Genomic DNA, 24,536 nt, shown 5'->3' with positions numbered 1-24,536 from the left:
AAGCTGAGGTCAATATGAAATGTGTTCCATATCAATCCAAGGAGGAAGACTAAAAGGAATAAAAGGACCTATGGCTACAGTATCGATCTGAAATATATGATTTTTCTCCAAGATAGGATGGTGCCCGGAAATTCATGAAAGTTTATTTGAGATGTCATTAGTAGATGAGGGCAGACACCAAGGAAGTTTGGAGGGTTAGCATGATCAGGAAATAATGCCACCCCAAAGGATCACACTCATCAAGATGAAAGCTTAGAAGACATTCAAGGATGTAAAAATTTTGGAGTCAACAAAGGTCCAAGCAAGAAGAGAAAGAAGAAAAATGGGTTAGATAGATGGCAGGATCCCAGGATAGATAAGTAACTAATTAAAGAGGACAGAAATAAGGCAGGACATGTTAATGTCTATTGGTTAAAAGATTTCAATTAACCAATGAAGGTTAAGAAGTATGAAATTAGCCCCTGATTTCTTTAATTTGAAGTCAAGATTTACAGCATCTGGCAATCTGGACTCCATGCCCAGCTTCTCTCAGACTGAATTTGGACATTCGTTATCATCTTAGCTCAACACTTCCATAAAACAACAGAAAATTGGATGTTGTTAGCCTATTACTCTCAACATGATGACTTGACCAAATCCTTCCTATCTTTCACTCCTCTTATGTAATTTAATGCCAGGTTAGGGTCAGGGACAGATTCTAAAACAGCATATCTGTAGACATTTCCTTAATAACCTCTTGATTGCTGAACTAATCAAAGTTAATGGAAAACAAATCATGTTTTTCCCCAAGGACTAATCCTTTATTGGCTGGACATTCCCACCCCTTTTTTTCTACCATTGAGTATAAAAGGCTGGCATCTGGAAAAGTTCTTCTGAGAGCTGTAGGATCATCCTACAGAACAATGGATCCTTTGGGACTCACTACACCTGCCCTCCTGGCTTGTGTCTTTTTCCTGATTTTCTTGTCTCTATGGAACTATGGATTCAAAAGGGGGAAACTCCCACCAGGTCCCACTCCTCTTCCCTTTATTGGCAACGTCCTGCAACTGGATCTCAAGAACATGACTGCATCATTCTCACGGGTAAAAGGGCTGAATTTTGGGTTTGAATATCTAGCTGCTTGGGTGGTGGTGGGGAGACACAACGGTTTCGCATGAATAATTGCATCAAGGATCATAGTCATTTAATGTCCTAAGTCAGGGATGGTGTGAGTCATGGACTCTATGGGTGCTACCTCATTAGCAATGATTTCAGACATGCATTGATTGTTTTGTCAAAACTTTGGTAGCAGCATCATAAGAAGAAATTCAACAGTACTATCAATATTAATTTATAATGCATTTTACTAGGCTCTGGGGATAAAAAGACAAAAGGTTAAAAAATAAAAATTCAACTAATGAGCCCTTCTTTAGTACCTACTATGTGCCAGACACAGGAGAGAAACAAATGGTGAAGGTAATAACCTTTTCTTGTAAGGAAATAATTCCTGTCCTTCAGTCCTCTTCTGCTAGAGTAAACAACACATTCATAGATAAGTAAGTTGAAGGTAATTAGAGGACAGAGAAAATAGTAATAATTGGAAGGCCAGAAAATATTCAACTTGGGGAAGTAATAGATTCTGATTGGAAGAATTACGACGGGAATGACATCAAAGCAGATGTCTGGAGACAGTATGGGAAAAAGTAAGGAGTTGGGAGATAACATAGCTATTGGGGGAATTTGGTAAGTATGTAAACTTTAGGAAGAAGGTAATATAAAAGAAATAAGGACATTAGGTTGGAGCCAACTGTGGAGGCATTTAAGAACCACATTAGGGAATGAATAGGGAGCTCCTGTTGCTTTTGAGTAGAGGAGTGACATAGTATGAACTGTGTGACAGGAATATTAAGTTGCTACTTTTCTGTATTATTCATTGCAATGCTAGAAGCATGAAATTGAACTTGGAGGTCATTGAGAGAATGGATAAAAATTTCATTTCCGAAATACCTACTATGTGTGAGGGTCTAATATAGATTAAAAGATTTCACTTGCCTGTAAGTCGGAAAAGCCTTGTGCTTATTAGGATAAAATAACAAACTGGCGGTAATGCAGCACTTTCAATATCATTTTCACTGATAGAAATAATAGCTTTTCTGATAATGAACCATTGAATAATTACCAGGTCTTTGATGGCCAGATATTTCTTTTCTAGTCTTCAGTAGTTATGGTTTCAGTACGTACAGAAGAAGTTCCCAGGGGGTTCCTTCTAGGGCTGATGATGGGGAAGAATGGAATGGAAAAAGGAACAGTTGTCTGCAGGGTTGGGCTGTCACTCCTAGGAATGTTGGGCTTACCTGCTTCTCAGGTAATTGGTGGTGGTGAGGAAGAGGAATATGAATCTCTTCTCTACAATGATTGTTCTTTATTTAAAGGATGACTTTTGACATGAACTAAAAGCAAATCCAATAATATTGGAACAGGATCATTGACATGAATGGGTTAACCATAAAGGCTCTTGAATATAGTCCTGCACTGTCTTCATCAGGTTCTGAGGAAATTTGGTGATGGTTTCAGTTTTCTAGCACATTCGATCTTTCCCTCAGGGTAATGTGCTGAGTTAAATAGTTTGGGTGCCTATCTCCCAAGCCTATTAGAGCTTTTGAAGGAGGGATTAGGAATGAGGATCATAATTGGATCATTAAACATGTGAAGAAGCAAGTTGAAACAAATATTTTAGATATGAAGATAGAATCTACCAGACATGATCATAGCTAAATTGATGTAATTAAAAATAGAAAGCTAATCATCTATCCATGGCTGTAAATCGGGGTGATGGAAAAATCTTCAAGAGATGGCATGTCTTCTAGGGAAATGGGTAACTTTGTAGGAAAGGATAATTTTCAGGGGAAACAAATGTGTTGCATTGTGGACAAAATCTATTCAAAATACCAATGGAATATTCAGGTTGAGCAATTCAGTTCTAAGCACCTGAATATGTGAAGTGTAAAAATGATAAAAATTAGTCAAATGAATATGAGAGTCTTCTGTTTAGAAATTTCCATTGATTTTATATGTGCTGAGGTCACTTAGAGACTGCCATGTCAATTTGTGAAGTTTTCAAGGGAGTAGAGAGAGACGAAAAAAGTCTTTTAAATTTTATTTCTTTAACGCAATGGGGTTAAGTGACTTGTCCAAGATCACACAGCTAGGCAATTGTCACGTGTCTCAGGCCAGATTTAAACTCAGGTCCTCCCGACTCTAGGGCCTGTGCTCTATCCACTGCACCACCTAGCTGCCTGAGACCAGGAAAGAGTCTTATTGATGATCCAGCAATGCTAATTGAGAATAAGCAGCCAGATATGTAGAGGGCAGAACCTAAAGAGACCAAAGTCATATTAACCAAGTAGAGAATGGGCTCCAGAGATTTCATGATGACTCAAGTTCCTGGGTACTTTTCTCTCCATTTTTGGGGGGAGGGGGAATTTTTACTTTGTTTAATAGTTTATTGAAATCTAATGGAGCCATTAGCCTCAAGGCATTGCAATGTCAAATTTCAAAAAGAGAAAAAATGGTTTGCAAAATAAAGGCTGATGAATTTTATGTCATTTCTTGGCAAATTTTGAGATAGACCAACAAAAAAAAATTTGAAGACAGTTAGTTGGTACAATGGATAGAGCACCAGCCCGGAGTCAGGTGGACCTGAATTCTAATCTGAACTCAGACTTTCACTAGCTGTGTGACCTTGGGCAAATCACTTAGCCCCAATGTCCACAAAAAAAAGAATGAAAACAAAGAGCATTTGGAGATACCATGAAAGGGACACAGTGATTACCAAGAGCCACCAGATTATTTTCATGTCCTTCTTTGACAGATATATGAACATGCTAGATTATCAAAAGGATTCAATTTAATCTTATTTTAAAAGAAACTGACAGATCTTGGAAAGAGAATGCACCTAAGAGCATAGCACAATCTACACAAACTAATGTCATGAGTGGTTGGAAAAGGATGAAAATAAACAGGATATTTTTAAAAAATCTTATTTTGCATAAACGAGGATTGAATAAGTAAAAGGAAGTTTGTTTGTCATACGTGAACCAATAATGACAACAGAGATGTGACAAAGTCGATCATTTCTTATTTGACACCAGGTTTCTCTGCAAGGGAGAATTACTCATGTTTTGTAAATCATGGGAAAAATGTTACTAATTGAGAGGTGATGCTCAAGAGAAGTAATGAAATAGTAAAAGAGTAGTCGATTTTACTCAATTACTTACAATTTTTTTAGTGAAGAGATCTTTTTCCCTCATGACCCAGGCTCCCACTTCCCATAGAAAATCAAATCCCTGTAGCAAATATCAGCCAAGCAAAACAAATACCCACTTAATCCTTTCCTATAAAAATTTTTCTCTCTGAACCTTGAGGCTGTTTTGTTTCTTTCCTGATGTGGGTCACATTACTTCATCATAAATCCCCTGGAGAGTTAAGTGCCTGGTGTGTGGATCCTAGTTCTCAAGTTTTGCAAAATTATTTGTTTTTTCAAAATTTTCATTACTTAAGTTGTTCTTCACTTGCTCACTTGATTCTATATCAGTTGTCATAAGTTTTCTCATGTTTCTCTGAGCCCATTCCTTATCTCCATTTATTAATCCATTTGCAGTTTTTCTTCATCAACCTGGCATATGCTTTTGCCAAAATAACCCCACTATCCAAAATTGTGCAATGAATCCCCTAAAGTTGATGGAGAAAAAGGATTTAAAACAGCTTTGTCAGTGACTTATAATAAAGAGAAGAACCTACTAAAATCCCATTAAGAAATTTATAGATACTCTATTGATCTTCCATCGACTTCCTTAAAGAGAGCCTGTAATCAACAATTGATTGTCACTGGGAATTTTTTCTCTAGGCATAATATGTCAAAACTTTATCCAAATAGTTAAAAATACCATCATTGGACACATACTATGGTCCAGGACCTTAAGCCCTTAGCTTAAAAGCAAAATGATTCCTGGCCTCAAGGATTTCATATTTGAAAGACATACAGAAGGAACATGCATGTGCACACATACATACAAAAACAGAAACACACACTCATTAAAGTCACCATGACATAAAACAATTTTTTTCAAATAGAGTGATTATTTGGAAAAGATGGTATAATGTAAGGTATAATTGAAAACATGTATATACTATGCAATTGTAAAAAAAAAGAAATACATGAATACTACAATAAATAGGTCAAAATTCCTGGGCTGCTACTCATTCTGAGTCCCAGGCTGCAGGACAGGCCAGACGTCTGTCCATGGGGTTAGAGATCCTAGGGCAGGATTTGGGAGGTGGTATGGGAGAAGCATTTCCCTGTTCCTAATTCCTCATTGTACTACATAATACATAAGACATGCAACATTTTACCTTATGAGAGACCTTAGGTTTACTTGTGGAAGTGGGCATGAAAAGGATTGTGGATTGTAAGTTAATATGACGTGCTGCCATTTTCTGCATTCTTGATGCTTCTCGGAGAAGTAAATTGAAAATTCAGGTTATGCCCTACATGTTCTTGAATATATTAATCATAGCAGAACAAATCCTGATTGTCAAAACACAGATTATAGCAAAACTGGTGATACTGCAATTCATTAGTAATTACCCAATTCATGCATCTATTTTTAATTTCTAATTCTTTGCCACCATAAAAAGAACTACTAGCAATATGTGGCTGATGATCAACCTTGATGGAGTTGCTCATTCCATTAGTGCAACAATTAGGGACAATTTGGGGCTATTTGAGATGGAGAATGCCATCTGTAGCCAAAGAAAGAGATGTGGAGTTTGAGCAAAGACCAAGGACTATTAACTTTGATTTAGAAAAATAACCTGCTATCTTATTGTCTCGTCTTGCTATCTCTTATACTTTATGTTTCTTCCTTAAGGATATGATTTCTCTCTTATCACACTGAATTTGGATCAGTGAACAACCTGGAAACCAAGTAAAGACTACTGACAGATTGCTTTCCATGGGGGATGGGGATGGGGTGGCGGGAGGGAGGTAAGATTGGGGGAGAAATTGTAAAACTCAAATAAAATCTTTAATAAAAGAAAAAAGAACTACTAAAAAGATTTGTCTATATGTATGTAATATGCACAAGTTGACCATAGTTATCTATGTGTGTACATATAAAAATATATACAACCACGTATACACACACACACACACGCACAGACACAAACAGGCACAATTCATACATATCCACACATACATATATGTTTGTGTATATTAAAGCACACATATGTAAATGTATCTACTTTTTCTCTTTCTTAGGTCTCTTGTTGTATAGGTCAAATAGTGCTATTTTTTGAGCAAATAGTATTTACAATAGAATATCTTTTGGGGGAATTTCTTTGCAGAATTGATGGAGCAGTTTACAGTTCCACTGATAATACATTAATGTACCTTTCCCTCTCCACAGCTCCTTCCAAATATGCATTTTTCTTTTATGTCAACTCTGTCAATCAGAATTATTTTAACCTGCATTTCTCTAATTTTTAGTTTTTTGGAATATTTTTATATGATTATTATCAGACTGAATTGTTCCTCTCAAAATTACTTTGTTTCCAATAGGCCTTTACTCTCAAATCACTCTTGAAAAGGTACAGCCTGATTCACCAATATTTCTGAGTCATTTCTCATGCATTATTATAATATGTAAAATAATATAAAATATATAAAAAAATTCTCTCCTCCCACTCCCTCTTCCCCCTCTTATCAATGAGCCAAACTACACCCATAGTTTCACTGACGTATCTTGAAATTTTACACTTTGAGGGTTTTGATCAAAGATTTCCATCAATTTCATAAGTTGTTCTTTCCCCAAAATTTTCCTTTAGGAATCCTTCACAGCTTTTGTTCATTTGATGACTAGTTAATTGAATTTTTCAAGTAGTCAGTCAGCAAGCACTAATTACATACCTTCTACTGATCAGGCACTATCCAAGGTGCTGATAACGCAAACATACCAGTGAAATACTATTCATCCTCAAGGAGCTTTCAATCAATACGGGCACATACATGTAAAAAGATGTACCCTTTGGTTAACACTAAGCTAAGAGGCTACAATGACAACACAATCACCCAGGGCAAGTTCATCTCATTTGATTCTTTATTTCATAGTATCTCCTTTGTATCAAAAGAAGAACTCTTAAGTTAATACCTGGGAATTTTAAGTGAATACCTGGGAAATTTCAGTTAACACCAGGGAAACCTGACACCAAGAACTGTTTCTATTGTGGTACCTCAGGCAGAATTAAGGGAATTTGGAAGAAGCTTTATTTTTAAAGTTAGGGTAGTGAATTCTATCTTATACTTATTCAGTGTGGGAAGCCTGTGGATACTCAAGAGAGGTAGATGGGCAAAATGTAGAGCTCTAGGAATTATTATCTTCATTGTGTCCATGAAGTTATTAAATGAGAGTACAGAAAGAGAATATGAATCTCGTCAGAACCATGGGAAAAACCACAGTCCAATATGTAGTATGCTTGAGCAATAGAGACCAATGAGGAACATTAAGACAGGTAGGAGGAATAAAGAGACAGAGAGAAAGAGGCAGAGAATTAGACAGAGATGAGAGAGAGAGAGAGAGAGAGAGAGAGAGAGAGAGAGAGAGAGAGAGAGAGAGAAAGAGAGAGAAAGATTTAAAGAAAAGCAGAATAGAGTTTAAAATGCCAAATATTGTAAAGAGGTCTAGAACAAAATGGATTGAAATAAATTATGTTTGAGTCTTCAGAGCCCATCAGTAACTTTGGAGAGATAACTTATAATTGAGTGTTGATGACAGAAGAATTACAATTGGTTTCTGAGATGAGAGAAAAAAGATTGCTTTATTGAGGAGATGGCATCCCATTTTCATCCTGTGCGACGTTGTCCATGCCCTGCTATAAATCTTCCATGATTCATTGACCCAGCATGTACAATCTCTTTATGCTAGAAAAGTACCAATTGAGCACATGCTGAAACTCTACCAAGAAAAATACTAGGCCGTATAACAATTCAAAGGATTAAAGAAAAAGGAATGAGAATTGTATGTTATTAGTCTACAATTTCTGGCTTTGTATACCCAGAATTCACTAACAACATTAGTCTCATTCATACACAGCTACAAATTTGTGCATATGCATATGTCATTTTACGAAGTCGCTGTGGGTTGAATTCTTTCTCAGATTTTAGTGACGCTCTCCCTATTTCTTGGCATTCTTTTCACAGCTGGCTGAAAAATATGGGCCCATTTATACTCTTTATCTTGGAACCCAGCGTGTTGTGGTTCTCCATGGATATGACATTATGAAAGAAGCTCTAATTGATCAAGGAGAAGCTTTTATGGAGAGAGGAGATATACCAATATTCAAAGATTTGGCCAGAGGACAAGGTAAATTTAGTGCGCTAAAATGAATTCCAGAAAAATAAAATGTATGGCATAATATGTGCAGCAGAATGTATCCTCTGGAGCACAGTTACTGGTTTCTTTTTCCTTTATTCTAGTCCCAATATCCAACACAAGACCTTCATGTAGTACTGTGAGCAGAAGGTGTTGCTAGACAGTTGGGTAACATTGCTCCTCCCTCCTTTCCTCCAATCCCTCTGTCTGTCTCTTCTGCCTCTCCATCTCTCTCTGTCTCTCTCTGTCTCTGTCTGTCTCTTCTGCCTCTCAGTCTCTCTCTCTCTCTCTCTCTCTCTCTCTCTCTCTCTCTCTCTCTCTCTCTCTCTCTCTCTCTCATCCACATAGAGTTTCAGACACAACTGTGAGAGCTTAGTTTAAAGTAAAGTAAATTTTAATGACTGAAACCTCCCAAGATATCATGGTTCATTAAGGACCAAGGTTTGAACTCTTCCTCCCATTGATTGCTTAGCAATAAATCCAAAGACAATCCTCACTTGATAATTGTTTGGACCCTGATTAACTTAGAGTAAATGCAAATAGCAATTATTTCAGTGGCAGCTAGGTTGCACAGTGGATAGAATACCAAGCCAGAAATCAGGAGGCCTGAGTTCAAATCCGAACTTAAGCACTAATTAATTACCTAGCTTTGTGGCCTTGGGCAAATCACTTAACCCCACTGACTTAACAAAAAATAAAATTAAAAAAATGCAATTATTTGTTCTGACCAGAAATCCTGAGGGTCTTCCCCTACCAATTTGGTTTCTTTTTTGTCCAGATGAAAGTTGCCTCATCTCTTTCCTAGTATCCTTAATCACAGAAGGGGCATTGCTTCAGGCAAATTGAAACCTCTTAAAGACCTTAACTTGAAAAAGGCCAAGTTCTCATAGTGCATTCAGTGTCTTGATCCAAATCCTGACCCATATCTATATTCACTGGAACCAGGTGACTCTCAGGGAGAAAGTTAGGCTGGTGAATTTGCACAACCCTCACTCCCTTAAATATAATTCACTTACATGTCATGGCATCAACTCCTAGACATCATGTTACTCTTGAGAAAAAAAGATAAAAGCAAGAACAACCTGATATCTCCCATGCTGCCCTCCTACTTTGGGTTGAAACGAATGAAATTAAAATTGACCAGTGAACTAAGCTAGAAACTCCATACCATCACACACACTGTGTCCTTCCCCTACTTCCAATGTTAGAATAACTGGTGTCATCTTCTCCTTTATCAGGAGTTGTTTTCAGTCATGGAGAGAGGTGGAAACAAATCCGAAGATTTTCCCTCATGACCCTGAGGAACTTTGGGATGGGGAAGAGAAGCATTGAAGAGAGAGTTCAAGAAGAAGCCCAATGCCTGGTGGCAGAACTCCGGAAAACAAAGGGTAGGTTTCAATTCTTTCCCAATCCTAAATACTTCTTGCTTTGGAAGTCATTCTAAAAGTCTCTGTCTTGATTCACTGATCAATAATCACTCTGCTGGTACAGAAAATTCCCTCCTTTTTTCTTGTACTCAGGTATTATAAGCTTATTTAGGCTCCCTATAAATGGAACTAAACACCACATCCAGTTATAAACAGAACAAAAGCCTGGACCTACCAGATTGGAATTTTTGTAATTAAAAATACTTTTAGGAAGGCTAGGTGGTGCAGTGGATAAAGTACCGGCCCTGGAGTCAGGAGTACCTGGGTTCTAATGTGGTCTCAGACAGTTAAACACTTAATACTTACCTAGCTGTGTGGCCTTGGGCAAGACACTTAACCTCATTTGCCTTGAAAAAAACCTAAAAAAAATACTTTTAAAGTTCTAAGGTAACTCTTCTCCACATTAGGTCAGCCCACTGATCCCACCTTCATCCTTGCTTGTGCCCCATGCAATGTGATCTGCTCTGTCCTCTTCCGTGATCGATTCAAGTACAATGATGAGAAATTTCTCTATCTGATGAACTTGTTAAATGAAAACTTCCATCTGTTTAACAAACCATGGACACAGGTAAGACCATAGCTATCTCCTTATTCTGTGGCTACATGCAGAGCTTCAGCAACAGGTTCTGTATATCATAGGCTCTCATCTCTTAGTGAGGTTCCCAACACACAAGCACACACACACACATGCATATGTACACACACACACACACACAATCTCTCTCTCTGTAAAACAATAGCATCTGTGAAATCTTTAGTTTTTCAGATAAGGGATTAGGTAGATAACATTCTTTTCTTTGTAAACATCTGAACTAAATCATAAAAAAATTTAAGTTGGAGGGAAAAATGTCTGATTTCAGCCTGGGATCCCCAAGTAGGGTGGTGTTCATAGATGTAGCCAATTAAAGAAATTATCCCTAAAGAGCCTCAGGAGATTCTGTGGAGAATTGGGAGGACAGTTAGTCAAAGTAAGTGGCCCAGCCATTGAGGGCAATAACTTCCTCTGACTCTGCAGACACTCTGGCCTATCCTCCACAATGGATGAACAGGATAAAAGCTGACATTCATTGAAGCCAGAATTAAAGAACCTCATTCAAGCAAAAACCAACTTTCTTCTGGCCCTGGAGTTGGGGGGAACCTGAGTTCAAATCCGACCTCAGACACTTAATAATTTCCTCTCTGTGTGACCTTGAGCAAGTCACTTAATCCCATTGCCAACTTTCTTTTCCTTTGCCCATGTTCTGCTTCATTACAATCTGGAACACTTACTCTATCTAAACTCTTCTCTGGTGGAATGTAAGCTTTTTGAGGATAAGGGCTACTTCCTTGCTATCTATGGCTCTGTAGCCTAGCACAAGACTTGGTTCATAATGAGCATTGAACAAATACTTGTTGAATTTTATTAACATAATGTGAATTGAATTGAATTGATTGTATTCCTTGCTATCCGTTTATCATCATTTTTATGTTGCCTCTTTCTGTTAGATTTCCTGTTAACTCAAATATTAGCTTCTTTTGAGCAAAGACATAATATTCTGCTTTCTAGACCCCTCAGTGGGTCACACAGAACTGGAAAAATTAGTTTTGACATATTTGCCAATTTGGGGCAGATTAAGAAGGTTCATGGGATTTATTTAGAGCAGCTCACCAAATGGCCAGGCAGGCTATTCCTCTGGTTTCTCCTTGAAATAAAGAATAACAAGATCATAGGATTTAGAGGTAGACGTAATTTGGTGAATGGAGGACTAAAACTGGAGTCAGGGGGAATGACTTTGAGGTCGACCTCAGACATTTAACAACTGTGTGACCTTTGACAAATTACTACACCTTTTTCAATTTCCTTACCTGGCAAATGGGAATAATAAAAGCACCAGCTTACAACGTTAATGTGACAGTCAAATAAATTAGTAAGAAAAAATATTATTAACAATAATTTATAAAGAACCTTGGACACTTATACAGTGATATCTAAATTTAGATATTACTGTTATTATTCTTACTATTTTTTCTGTAGAGAAGAGGAAACTGAAGTTCAGAGAAGTGGCATGATCAACCTGATGTATTCAGATCTATCTCTTCTAGCTCGAAATCCAGTCATCTTTCTACTTAATCATTCTATGCTGAAAAACCAAATTTTTAATGTCTCACTCCTTTTGGTGACATAGTGGATTTCAGCACCATGATCAGTTCAAATCCCCTTATTCTTTGAAAGGAAATTCAGTAGTATAAAATTCATGAAATGATGACTTTCCATCTTTAACTTTGTAGGAGCTAGAGACTATGCTGCTCATCACTCAGCACCCCCTTTTTTTATGGATAGCCATCAATGACACCTAGAGAATGGAAGTATAAAGTATAAAAATGGAAGATAAGGAAGGCTTTCCCAAGAGATAGCAAACAGTATCCAATTTGGCATTCCACAACCTCCAAAGCTGGTGTTTTCTTAATTTTCCTGCTTTATCCACATGTGAATCACCTTCATGTACTTTATGACTTATTTAGGCTGGACCATTATCAGACCTACTGTAAAACCCTGCAATTCTTTCACTTTGTGGCTTTTTCCCTTGTTCCCTATTTCTTGAATATCCTTCAGGTCCCTCTTTATCTGTTGAATTTCTATCCACTCATTAAAGCCCAACTCACATGCCTTCTTTGTCATGAAACCTATAGTAGTTCCTGCAATGAGCAATATCCTATTGTCTGGGGTATTCAATGAAATTTTTATAATCACCAATCTGATGCACCAATCATGAATTATTTATTTATGAGTTTGTGCATGTTTACTTATTCCTCTTTCTGAAAATGAACTTCATGTGAGCAGGAATTAAATCTTTCATAAATTTTGTATCTTCCTGAATACCCCCATTGATTAGGAACTTTATATGTATTTATTGAATTCACCCACATAGATTAGTAATTGATTAGCACAAACCCATTTAGTTGAACTTATGGTGAGAAAGTTCACTACACAGCATACCCTGTGATTATACTTCTCTCAAACACACAAAAAGTAATGAAAGCATACCCTAGCTTCTCTTGAATGCTTTTGTTTGAAAACTTTCAGATCTTTTGGCAGCTCAGAATTACCTCCATACCTGGACTAGACACAGTAGGAGAAGCTTGGGGTAGGAAACTTATCAATTCCTGCTTAACTCCAAACTGGTTTTTCCCATTAGTAATTTTAGTAAAATCAATTAAATCCACACAATTCACCAACATTTCTGTATGTTATTAGAAAAATGTAAATAGGCAGAGATAGAAAAAGAAATTCCGTTAAAATACAGACCATATAAAATATTTCAGAGTCTACTTACCAATATGCTCAAAGGAATTTTTTCAGTATATTCACTGCAAACTTGTCTAATGTGGAAATAAAGACCGACCTAAATAAACAAAGGAATCCTAACTGCTTTTAGGGATAGTTGAACTAATATGATATAAATGGCTAGTCTAGCACAACTTATTTATTTATATAAGTAGGGATTATTGAATAATACAAGAAAATGGTCAAATTAATCTAAAGGGTGAAATGTCACTATCCTCAAGGAAAATCATGGGGGGGAATGGAGGAAGAAGTGAACCTAAAAATACCAGGTTTCAAAATTATTTGATATTAATTTTTTCATTAAAGATTTTATTTATTTTGAGTTTTACAATTTTTGCCCAATCTTACTTCCCTTCCCCCACTCCCCATAAAAAGCAATCTGTCAGTCTTTACATTGTTTCCATGTTGTACACTGATCCAAACTGAGTGTGATGAGAGAGAAATCATGATATTAATTTTAAAATCATTAAATAGATCAGTGAAATTGAAGAGATATATTGCAAAGTGAAACAAGCTTATGTGATAGTCTAATTAATAAACCTAAAAAATATCAGTTAATGAGGTTGGGATTCACATTTTACAAAGCAAGTCCTTCAGAAAATAGGAACTTTTCTGCTGTGGTGGAGAACTGGAAATTGAGGTAGATATACAAGAATTTGGGGATGATTGAAAATTATGTCTTATTAATATGAATTTAAAGGAATACTATTTTCTGAAAGAAGTGATAAAAAACATATAAACTGATTTGTAGTAAAAATCAATGGAAGCAGGAGATCATTTGATTTCACTGTAACAATGCTGTAAACTCAAAAAACTTTAAAAGACTTAATTATTCTTATCACTGAGAAGAGCAACACTTATTACAGAGGATTCACTGTTTTGGCAAATATGCGGCAGATTGAATATGCTGAATGAAACATATATTTGTGGCAATTTTCTTTTTCTGAACTATTCATATTTTTTATAGTTATTTTGAAAAATTTAAATGCAAGGGACATAGAGAGACAATGCTTAACTGAAATCAAAAGAAAATGTAAAGAAGTTGATTTTATACTCTGCTCTTCAGAGAATTTTTCTACCTCTCACTTCTAGGACTGATTTTCCCTGATGGTTAGAACTTTTCTTTTTCTAAAGTTTCTAATTAATTCTCATTATCTCCCCAATTCTAATCACCATCCCCCATAGAACTTGGCAGTACTGTTCTCTGCCAGTATTCCATCGCTGAAGGAGAAAGAAGCAATGTTGCCTATCCAAGTTTCTCTCTCTGGTCTAGGACCATTTCAGTCAGAGAAAAAAAGATTGTTATTCCCTTAACTTCAATGAGGGCAATGGCTTCTGACTATCCTAGCTTTGTTGTATATAAGCCTGAAACTTACTCTGTTCCATTAGCACAATTTGTTTCTTCTGTTGATGGCTGCTAGAATCTTTCCATCTTTCAATCGAATATCAAATCTTTCCCAAATGGATTCTTTTAAAAACACATTCTGCCAGTTTACAGCACTTCAGAAGTTACAAAATTGATCCAAATGGTTTTGTCAAAAATGTGGATAAGTTCTAATTTTCCTTCCAAATGTTTGAAAATGTGTTTAGACAAAGGTAAATATCATATGTTGGAGGGGCTATGGAAAACCAATACATATAGACATAACTTTTTGTGTACCTGTTAACTGTTCTGGGCAATCTGGAAAGAATTTGGATTTATCCCTCCCAAATTAGTAAACCATGTATATCTTTTAAATCAGTACTTGTACTTGGAGAGAAATTAAAAAAAAAGAAAATAATAGAAATGAAAAACTATATGTAAAATATTGACTTTATGTGACTGTAAAGAACTGGAAACTAAGGGGTTACTCATCAATTAGGAGAAAGCTGAACAAATTATGATAAACACATGTAATGGAATTTTGCTATTTTGTAAAAATAAAAGTTTCTGACTTAGAAAGACTTTATGAATAAATGGCAAGTGAAGTTGGCAGCTAAGTGGCAGAAAGAATAAGAGCCTGTCCTGAAGATTCATTTTCCTGAGTTCAAATTTGGCCTCAGACACTTACTAGCTATGTGACTGAGGGTAAGGTAAGTAACCATGTTTCTTTCTGTAAAATGAGCAGAAGGAAATAAGAAACTATTCTAGTATCTTTGCCAAGAAAACACCAAATGGGGTTCCAAAGAGTTAGCTACATCTTAAACAACTGAATAACAGCAAATTGATAAGATTCAATTAATGCAATAATAAAAACACTGGAAGGACTAAGACCCCAAAGCTAAAGAAATTTCACAATGTGAAGACCCATGATGAGTTCAGAGGAAACACAATGAATCATACTAGCTGTCTCATGAGAGAGAGGGAAAGGACTCAAACTATAAAATGTGACACAAATTTCTTGCCACTGCCAAGGTGGAAATTTGTTTTGCTTGACTATGTATATAGATTTAAAGGGCTTTTTTCCTCTTCTTTCCCAAGTGTGTGGTGAAGATGAGAGAAAGAACAATCTTTGTTAATGAGAAATTTAATGAAGTTTACAAGAAATATAAGGTCTTTGAATAAAATATAGCAATTTTTAATTAGAGATTTAAAGCTGTTTCTTCATGATAGTAAACTGACATGTTTTTGTTTGGGTTTGGGGGGGGGTTAGCTCTACAACTTTTTGCCACCATTTAGAATATACCTCCCTGGACTACATAGAAGGATTTTCAGAATTACTGAGGAACTAAAAGTATTCATTTTGGAAAGAGTGAAGGAGCACCAAAAGATACTGGACCCCAACAACCCTCAAGACTACATCGACTGCTTCCTCTCCAAAATGCAGCAGGTAGGATATGTGGGGGAAACATCATCCTCATTGAGCAAGACTGATGTTCCAAGGATTCTTACAGACAACTCATTTTAAAAACATGAAGGGATATCAGAAAAATCTCAAAGTATTTGTGCCCCTAAGGATACCATTTATTTGGCTTTTTTGTTTTGTATTTTTTGGCCTGAACTTGTCCCTTATCTGTCCTCTTTAAGGTAAATGAGATTGCTTTGCTAGCTGAGGAATTGTAGATCTGGTCTTTTCTGTTGGGGAAAGGATGGTATATTTGAGAATGATAATAGAAACAAATTAATTAATACTTACCAAGGTGCAACTATGTGCCAGATTCTTTGCTAAGTCCCGAAGGCACAAAAAAGAGGCAAAAGACAACTCTGGCCTCCAAGGTGCTTACATTCTAATGGGGGAAATAATTTGTAAACAAATATACACAACGTAAGTTCTCAACAGGATAAATGTGGAAGTCAGAAATACAAGTTCAAAGTCAGCTTCAGAAACTTCCTAGCTGTGTAACCCTAGACAAGTTATATCACCATTACCTGCCTTATTATTCCTATTTGTCAAATTGGGATATTCGCATTATCTCCCAGGGAGGTATAAAGATAAAATAAAATGTTTGTAATGAAAGTTGCTAACCTTCAGACATTATATAAATAATAGTTAATAGTATAAATGCTAGCTATAATTAGCAGTCTTATGTTCTACCTTCCAGATCAGTTTAGTTTGTAGATAGTCAATGCGTTCCTCCAAAACTGTTGTCTCTATTCTTTGTGTCAAAATTTCTCTATTGTCTAGAACATTCTCTCTATATATTATAAATTGCCTATTTGGTGTTTCATTTCTGAGACCTGTTTTTCAGCCTACTCTTCATCATTATTTCTTCTTTTACTTCTTTCTTCTGTGAAACATTTTAAAAAGTAATATCTATAGCATTTTTATCATGCTGCAAAAATTTCAAATTAATTCTCAAATATTATCTCACTTGTGTCTCCCAAGAACCCCAGGATGTTGGTGTTGTTTTTAACCCCATTTTAGAAAGTAGGAAGTGGAGGGCGATAGAGGTGTAGTGACTTGTTGAGGGTCATAAAACTAGAAATTTTAAATTGTTTAAATTGGATTTGAACTCAGGTCTTCCAAACTCCAAGTGTACCACTCTGTCTTTTATGCCACCTTGCTGCCTCTATGGTTTTGTTGAGGGACCTAACATATTTGCTGCATTCTTTCTCACTTATCAGAAGCATCAGAATAGTTCTTCTTAATTATATAGTCTGTATTCATTTTTAATAGATGATTTGCTCATTTCCCCTCTTTTATTTTCATTGTCAGTTTATTTGAACAGAAAATCAACTCAAACATGCTCTAGCCTTTTTTCTTCCCTCATTCCTTTCTTTCCTTTTCTCTTCTTGTTTTCTTTTTTTCTTTCTTTTAAATTATAGATTGCTTCACTTTAATTCCAGATAACATGGTATTAACTTTTCTCCCATTGACGCCATTGTATCATCTAGTTTTTTTCATTTTCTCCTGTGTGACTTTGAAAAACTTACTTCACTTCTCTGGGCTTCAATTTCCTTTTTTGTAAAATGAATGTGTTGGGCAAAGTGATCTCCAATATTCTCTCTAGCTCTAAATTTTGAGAGTTTACATATTTCTTATAATTTCACAGAATTTTTAAATTGAAATGAACCTTAGTAACTACCTAATTTTAAGGAGTGGCACAAAAAAAGAGAGAAGATATAACTTAAAATATTCGTTTGAAATTACAGACACATTTCATTTCTTTTTTTTGCAAGGCAAATCGGGTTAAGTGGCTGGCCCGAGGCCACACAGCTAGGTAATTATTAAGTGTCTGAGACTGGATTTGAACTCAGATGCACCTGACTCCAGGGCCGGTGCTCTCTCCACTGTGCGATGTAGCCACCCCTCACATTTCATTTCTAAGTGAAGTGAACAACAGACATGATTGCAGTGAAAGTCTTCATTAAGTAGGAAGCTCCTCATTTGTGGAAATCTTTAAGCTTAGTCTGGATGATCACTCCAGGAAAGCTTTGAAAAGAAAATTTCTCATTAGTCACAAGTGGACTAGATGAATTTCATTTTCCCTACAAGATTTGAACTTCTGTGTTCCCCAGTCCTAAAACTTTTATTTCTATTTCCCCTTCTAAAAGTCTGAAATTTCTTGTTGTTCTTGTTTCTTAACCGAAGATGCTCTTCTGCTTTGAGTTGAAATTATCAGCATGAGGATCACTTACCAGGCTATTAAGATTTTATATAAATTACTTTATCCGGTCTTCACCATCTAATATGTATTAGGGATATTTGGTAGAGAGTTGGAAGGGACCGAATTCTTTCCTGTTACATTTGAGGAATCCAAGGCAAAGAGAAATTAAGTGAATTTTCATGGACCTCTTAGTTGTGGCTAAAGTTTAATCTAGGTCTTCCTGATTCAAAATGTAGTGTTTTATTCAGTCTGTCATATTGTTTGAGGGGGAAATAGACTACCTGGGAAGGACAAGTCTATGGTTGGGCAATGAAAACTTAGAGCAAGGGGAAGTGTCTTGTCTCTTAAGTTAGGGAAATGAAGGTGAGAAGGGTTCCTAGGATAAACTTTGTGTCCTTCATATGGGTTTTAATGACATTCCTTTCTCTCTCTCTCTCTCTCTCTCTCTCTCTCTCTCTCTCTCTCTCTCTCTCTCTCTCTCTCTCTCCTCTTCATCTATTTTGTACCTCTCCTTAGGAAAAAGAGAATCCCCAATCTGAATTTGACTTGGAGAATCTAAAAATGACTGCAACAGACTTATTTAATGCAGGAACAGAGACAACTAGCAGCACTCTAAGATATGGCCTCCTGCTCCTTCTGAAACACCCTGAGGTCCAAGGTAAAGTATACAAGAATTGTGATACTGGCAGATCAGGCTTACTTTCTCAGCCCTGCATCTTGCACAGGAGCCTCACATTTTCACCTTTTGGATTTACATGACTCCCACAAAGTTCAATAGTAATTCAGAAAGTAGCACATTTAAGAAAATATAACACTTCAGCAAGATCTGATAGCTATTTGCATGTTTGTAGGTTGTGATGGGGAATTCAAATTGTAATACTATATATATATATATATATATATATATATATATATATATATATATATATAGCTCCTACTGTGCACACTCACCTCTATGCTTTGACTAGAAAGACACAAATAAAACATCCCCTTTCCTCAATTGGATTACATTGTACTAGGGCTGGTTCTGCAGGATCCAAGGAGGCTGAACTAGAAGCCAGGGATAAAAGTTAGAAATGGACACACTGAGGCTTCATGTAACGCAAGGCTTGTCAACTATCACAATTCATCCAAAGCCCATTCAGCTGCCAGGGGGGTACCTGAGTTCTCCCTTCCAGAGGTTCTCAAGCCAAGATTGGGTGATCCTTTGTACATTCCATTATAAACGGAATTTCTTTTCAAGTTTGGGTGTACCTAGACAGCATGTCCTTTCCAAGACAGAAATTCTATACCCCAGTAACTTAGGATATTAAGGAGCTCAGATGCATAACCTAGCGAATAGCTCAAGTCAGAATGATATTGTTATCAAATGCAAATGAAGACACCTACTTTCTTAGACAATAACAGCTGTCATCAATACTGAGGACGTAAAATCTCCAAATGATTTCACAGATGTCGTTTTACTTGATGACCTCTAAGGGCAGTACAGTTATCATCTCTATTTTTCAAATGTGGCATAACAGAGTTAGAGATATAGGGAACCTTAGGAGAAACATAATTCATGATCCTTCTTTTTCAGATGAGGAAAATGGGACTCAGATAAGTTTAATGACTTGCCTGAATGTATACATATGATGCCTAAAAGAGAATTTATACACAGCTCATCCTGTGTCCTATGCTAAATCATGGAAAGTGATCCCATTGCTACTGCAAAAGCCTTTGCTCATAAATTAAGTGGCATAGTGGATAGAGCATTGGTCCTGAAGTCAGGAGGAGCTGAGTTCAAATCTGGCCTCAGATACTAAATAATTACCTATGTAATCTTGGGCAAGTTACTTAATTCCATTGCCTTGCCACCCCTAAAAAAACTTTTGTACTTTTGACCTAGTAGAAGGAGGACACTGATCCCATTTGCGAATCACCTTAGATTATATCATTAGGCAAATCCTCCACACATGCTCTGTTGAGCATTTCTAGGAGACCAGGACATTCAGTCATTATTCCTGTTTTTGTCCCTGCAGCAAAAATTCATGAGGAAATTGATCGTGTGATTGGACATAATCGAGCTCCTTCTATAAAAGACAGACAAGATATGCCCTATATGGATGCAGTGGTGCATGAAGTACAAAGATTCATTGACCTCTCACCTCTCAACCTACCCCATGCAGTGGTCCGGGATACTCAGTTCCGACAATATGTTATTCCCAAGGTCAGTAGGAATAGGACAACAGTGACCTCCTTTTAGATGAGAGAAACTCTTAAGTCCCATTGGCATAATCATATTAATGTTCTCTTTAAGGCTATCTTTTGCTACATGCAGCTATGTTGGACTGGATACTGAATTAAGAATGAAAGGAAAGTATGGCCTTGCATTGGTTCTCCTTGACTGCCATTCATCACAGCAATATTTTGGAAAGATAAAGTTTGGAAAAATAATAGAGATTTCTTAAACAAAAGTTATACTCATGTTATTTCCTCTTTCTAGAAAATGAAGTGGATTCTTTAAGCCCTATTATCTATTATTCAGTCTCACATCAAATGACTTGTTATTTAAAAGTGATGGAATTGAGAGTAGAGCCTTGGGTTTTAGACTCTAAAATATTACTTTACAGGTTACCAAATAAACATTGATTGTGTTGCTGGTGGATTATTGTCACCAATTGAAGATTTAGAGTTGTGAATGGTGAAAGAATTCCCAAACATCCCTGGGACTTTAAATTGTCCACGATTGATATACAAGCCTGCAAGTTTATACAAAGTGTACAGATCAAAATCTTTTCTTCTACTAGAGAGGCAGCAAGTACTTTCAGGATATGCTAATATGCTAAACAAGGTGAGCGGGAAGAGAGAGAGAGACAGAGAGAGACAGAGGGAGAGACAGAGACAGAGAGACAGAGAGACAGAGAGAGAGACAGAGAGACAGAGACAGAGAAAAACACAGAGAGCCTGAGAGAAAGGATAGATAGCCATAAGGACTGGCTTAGTCTGGCCACATAGCATAGAGGCCCATTGTTCTCCAGGGGACCTAGGCTGGAAACATGTGGCCTATGAAAGAAAGAGAGAGATAGCCATCCTTGCAAGGTGAAGCTAGGGTGAGGAAGAGAGAAAAGGGATGGTGCTTTTCTTCCTGATGACTTAAATTCACTTCTGCAGTGAGTTGGACAAGGGTGGCCTTTGGGGAGTGGTCTAGCATCTGGTTCCAGGTATTTTCCAATAGGCAAGCTTCATACTGGTTCTTCCTGTATGAATATAAGTGATCTCTAAGTCCAATATATCATTTCCTTTCCTACCAGAGAAAGCTTGACCCATCAATGACTGAGGTCAGGTAGACCTAAATACCAGAACTGGAGGAAGGGGAATGAGCTAAGGTCATCTTGATGAAGTCACAGTTTAACAGTGGATTCATTTTGAAGAACAGAGTTCCCCAGATAGTCACACACACTAATTTTCCTTCAATAAAATTTGTTTCTTTTCACAATATCTCCTATGTCTATAATTCCCTGCATCAAGTGAATTAAATTGAAATGGATTGAAGTTTCCTAGCAAAGACCCAGTAGAATCATCGTCCTCAAAAAAGGACTACCCCACCTAATTTCATATTTAATGTACCCCATTGAGTGCCTTGTTCAGTATTAATTATAAGACTTCAGTTGATAACCTAAAGCATGTGAATTGCTAGGCTGAGTACTGTTTTTGTTTGCCTTTTGTCCTTTGTTCTTGACTTCTGTGAGGTAATATTATGACATTCAAGTGAGTTAGATTTAAGTTAGGGCATCATTACAAAGTCAATAGCCTCACTTTCTCTTCTGCCACCATCTCGATCCAATGGCATATATATATACGCATAAATATTATATATGTATATGCATATATATATGTATATATATATATATATATATATATATATATATATATATATATATATATCAGGATGACTGGACACAGCCCTGTAGGCAGTGAGACACCTTGATATTTAAAAAACTATCTCTTTCTCAGGTCACATTTAGATTGAAGCAATCCCCATTCAGTGAGTAAGAGTTGAGTCAAAGAGACCAACAATGGCCATTTCCAAAAAGGAAGAACAAAAATATTGGTGGGAGGGTAAGATTCTCAAGTGGACTTAGACTGAAACCCATTGTTGGTCAGTGAAGGAAAGGTAGGGTACTCTTGGGCCAGGTGCTGCCGATATAAGCAAAGATTAGGTCTGCTTCACCACTGAGGACCGTGATTTGTCTCAGAGTGAGCACAATTTGGAACCAGAAAAGTCCACCCAAAGTATAATTATTTTCCTTCAGACCTAAGCTGTAATTTGATTTGCAGAGGGGTCTCCTATCCAGAGAAATGCAGGCAACAGGTGTGAAGGAACTGAGGGGAGAGAGAGCACATCAAGCTCAGGGCCTTAGCCAAGGCTTCCTATAGGAGGGGCCACCTAAACCAATCCTTAAAGAAATGTAGGGATTTTAAAAGTCTGAAATGAGTAAGGATTGCCTTTCAGAAATGAGATATAAGCATTTCAAAGGCATGAAATCATGCTGGGAATTTTGTGGATGGGTAACAGTAGTGGATTAGTTTAATGAAAACCCAAAAGAGAGTATAATGATGACAACTATGCTGACATCAATTTGTAGCCCAATTTGGAACCTTCACAGCCTGCATTCTCAGTGCCTTGACATTCCAGTCTATATTATACACAAAGAAGTGTGCATGGTGTTTTAGAGACAGGCAGGGAGTCACTGAATACTCTTGGAACTGGCATATCATGGTGATAACTGGTTCTCCTCTGGAATTTCTTCCTTCTAGGGCACAACCATCTTCCCACTCCTCTCTCCAGTCCTATATGACAGCAAAGAGTTTCCCAACCCTGACCAGTTTGATCCCCAGCATTTCCTGGATAAGAGTGGGAAGTTCAAGAAGAGTGACTACTTCATGCCTTTTTCCAGTGGTAAGAAGAAACTCTTCCCCTGTGTACTTCTCACTGTAACAGAAAAATTCTGCTCCTCCCCCCTCTTTTTCTGCTGGCTGAGTCTCCTCCTGCTAATTCTTACGAGGTTACGCTGCCCTACTGTGGAATGTGACACAGTATCATTTCTAGTATTCTCATGATCGTCTTCTCAGGCCCCTTGATACATAGCTCACTTTCCCCATTCTTTTCGAGGAACTCCATTATAAGATCCCCTGCACAAGGGCAGACCATGGGAAGAATGGTGTGAAGAGGGATTGTCTTCCTTTTCCTAGGGACCATTAATGGCTGGAATATCATTCACAATTAAAATTCTCACTGTTTCTGGCCATCTACATCCTTCCCTTGTACTCCTTTCCCTACCATTGTTCTGATCTAATGAGTCTGTTTCACTCTGTGATATTTGGTGAAGTTTTCTAAGAAATTGTGTTTCCTTTTAGGAAAACGGTCTTGTCTTGGAGAGGGGCTGGCCAGGATGGAGTTATTTTTGTTCTTTACCACCATACTACAGAATTTTACCCTTAAACCAGTTGGAGATCCAAAGGAACTAAGCATCAGGTCCAGTCATGTTGGGTTTAGCAATGTTCCACCACCTTACCAGCTACGCTTTGTTCCTCACTAAAAAAGAAGACAGTGTTGATTTCATACATTATGAAGTTGGTTGCATTTTCTGAACTCAACAATGTTATGTGTTTGACTGAAATTCACTTAAGGGACAGAGGAATTTCCATGTATTGATTAAAATGAGTCTTACTTTCCAAAATTCAGACCATCCTATGGACATCTTTCATGTCATTATGTAAAAGGGGATGCATTATGGGCATTCCTGTGCAGCATTCTCACCAATATCTCCAGTCACATTCTCAGTGGTCAAATTTGCTTGAAGATATAAAATATTTTTCCCACACCAATATTAGACTGTATTCTTCAAATATCCTCAATGATGCTCTTATTTTGTTCTTTATAATGCTCATTTTGGATTTTAACATTTTAAAATTAATAAACATGGTTGTGTTGGTAATAACTGTTCATGTTCAATGTGTGCTTGTGCTTCCATTCACAAAAGATTAATGACTTTAGAGGCCCATGGTGACATGGAACAGTTTTTTTTTTCTCGAGGTAGAGAAACTGATCAGTCTTCCAATGTTAACAGGTTGTGTCAAGCTCACCACTTGTTCCCACATTGGATTTGACTGCATTACATTGATCAGACTTCCCCAATGAGTGTGCATCTATGACATTTTGATCAGTGCAGTCCTCCATGCTATAAGGTTCTCACTGCCTCTCTTATGTCACGTTCCTTCTTTCAGCAGTTTGATGCAAATTTCCATCTAAATTTGATTTCTACTTTCAAATGCCATGTCCTTTTGTGCTTTGGGCACATACAT

The 24,536-nt window shown here is 36.9% G+C and overlaps 1 protein-coding gene across 1 annotated transcript; it reads left to right on the top strand.

Moving 5' to 3' along the window:
• The first annotated feature begins 886 nt into the window (after positions 1-886).
• LOC141520747 (cytochrome P450 2C44-like) lies at positions 887-24,185 on the top strand. Its single transcript, XM_074232537.1, has 9 exons — positions 887-1,082; positions 8,237-8,399; positions 9,647-9,796; positions 10,243-10,403; positions 15,794-15,970; positions 18,705-18,846; positions 20,210-20,397; positions 22,989-23,130; positions 23,589-24,185. The coding sequence occupies exons 1-9, from the start codon at positions 903-905 to the stop codon at positions 23,768-23,770; spliced, it is 1,485 nt and encodes a 494-aa protein (XP_074088638.1). The 5' UTR covers positions 887-902; the 3' UTR covers positions 23,771-24,185.
• Positions 24,186-24,536: the final 351 nt, after the last annotated feature.

This window comes from Macrotis lagotis, chromosome 4 (genome assembly GCF_037893015.1).
Source record: "Macrotis lagotis isolate mMagLag1 chromosome 4, bilby.v1.9.chrom.fasta, whole genome shotgun sequence".
NCBI lineage: Eukaryota > Metazoa > Chordata > Mammalia > Peramelemorphia > Peramelidae > Macrotis > Macrotis lagotis.
This window is presented reverse-complemented; position numbering and strand designations above follow the sequence as displayed.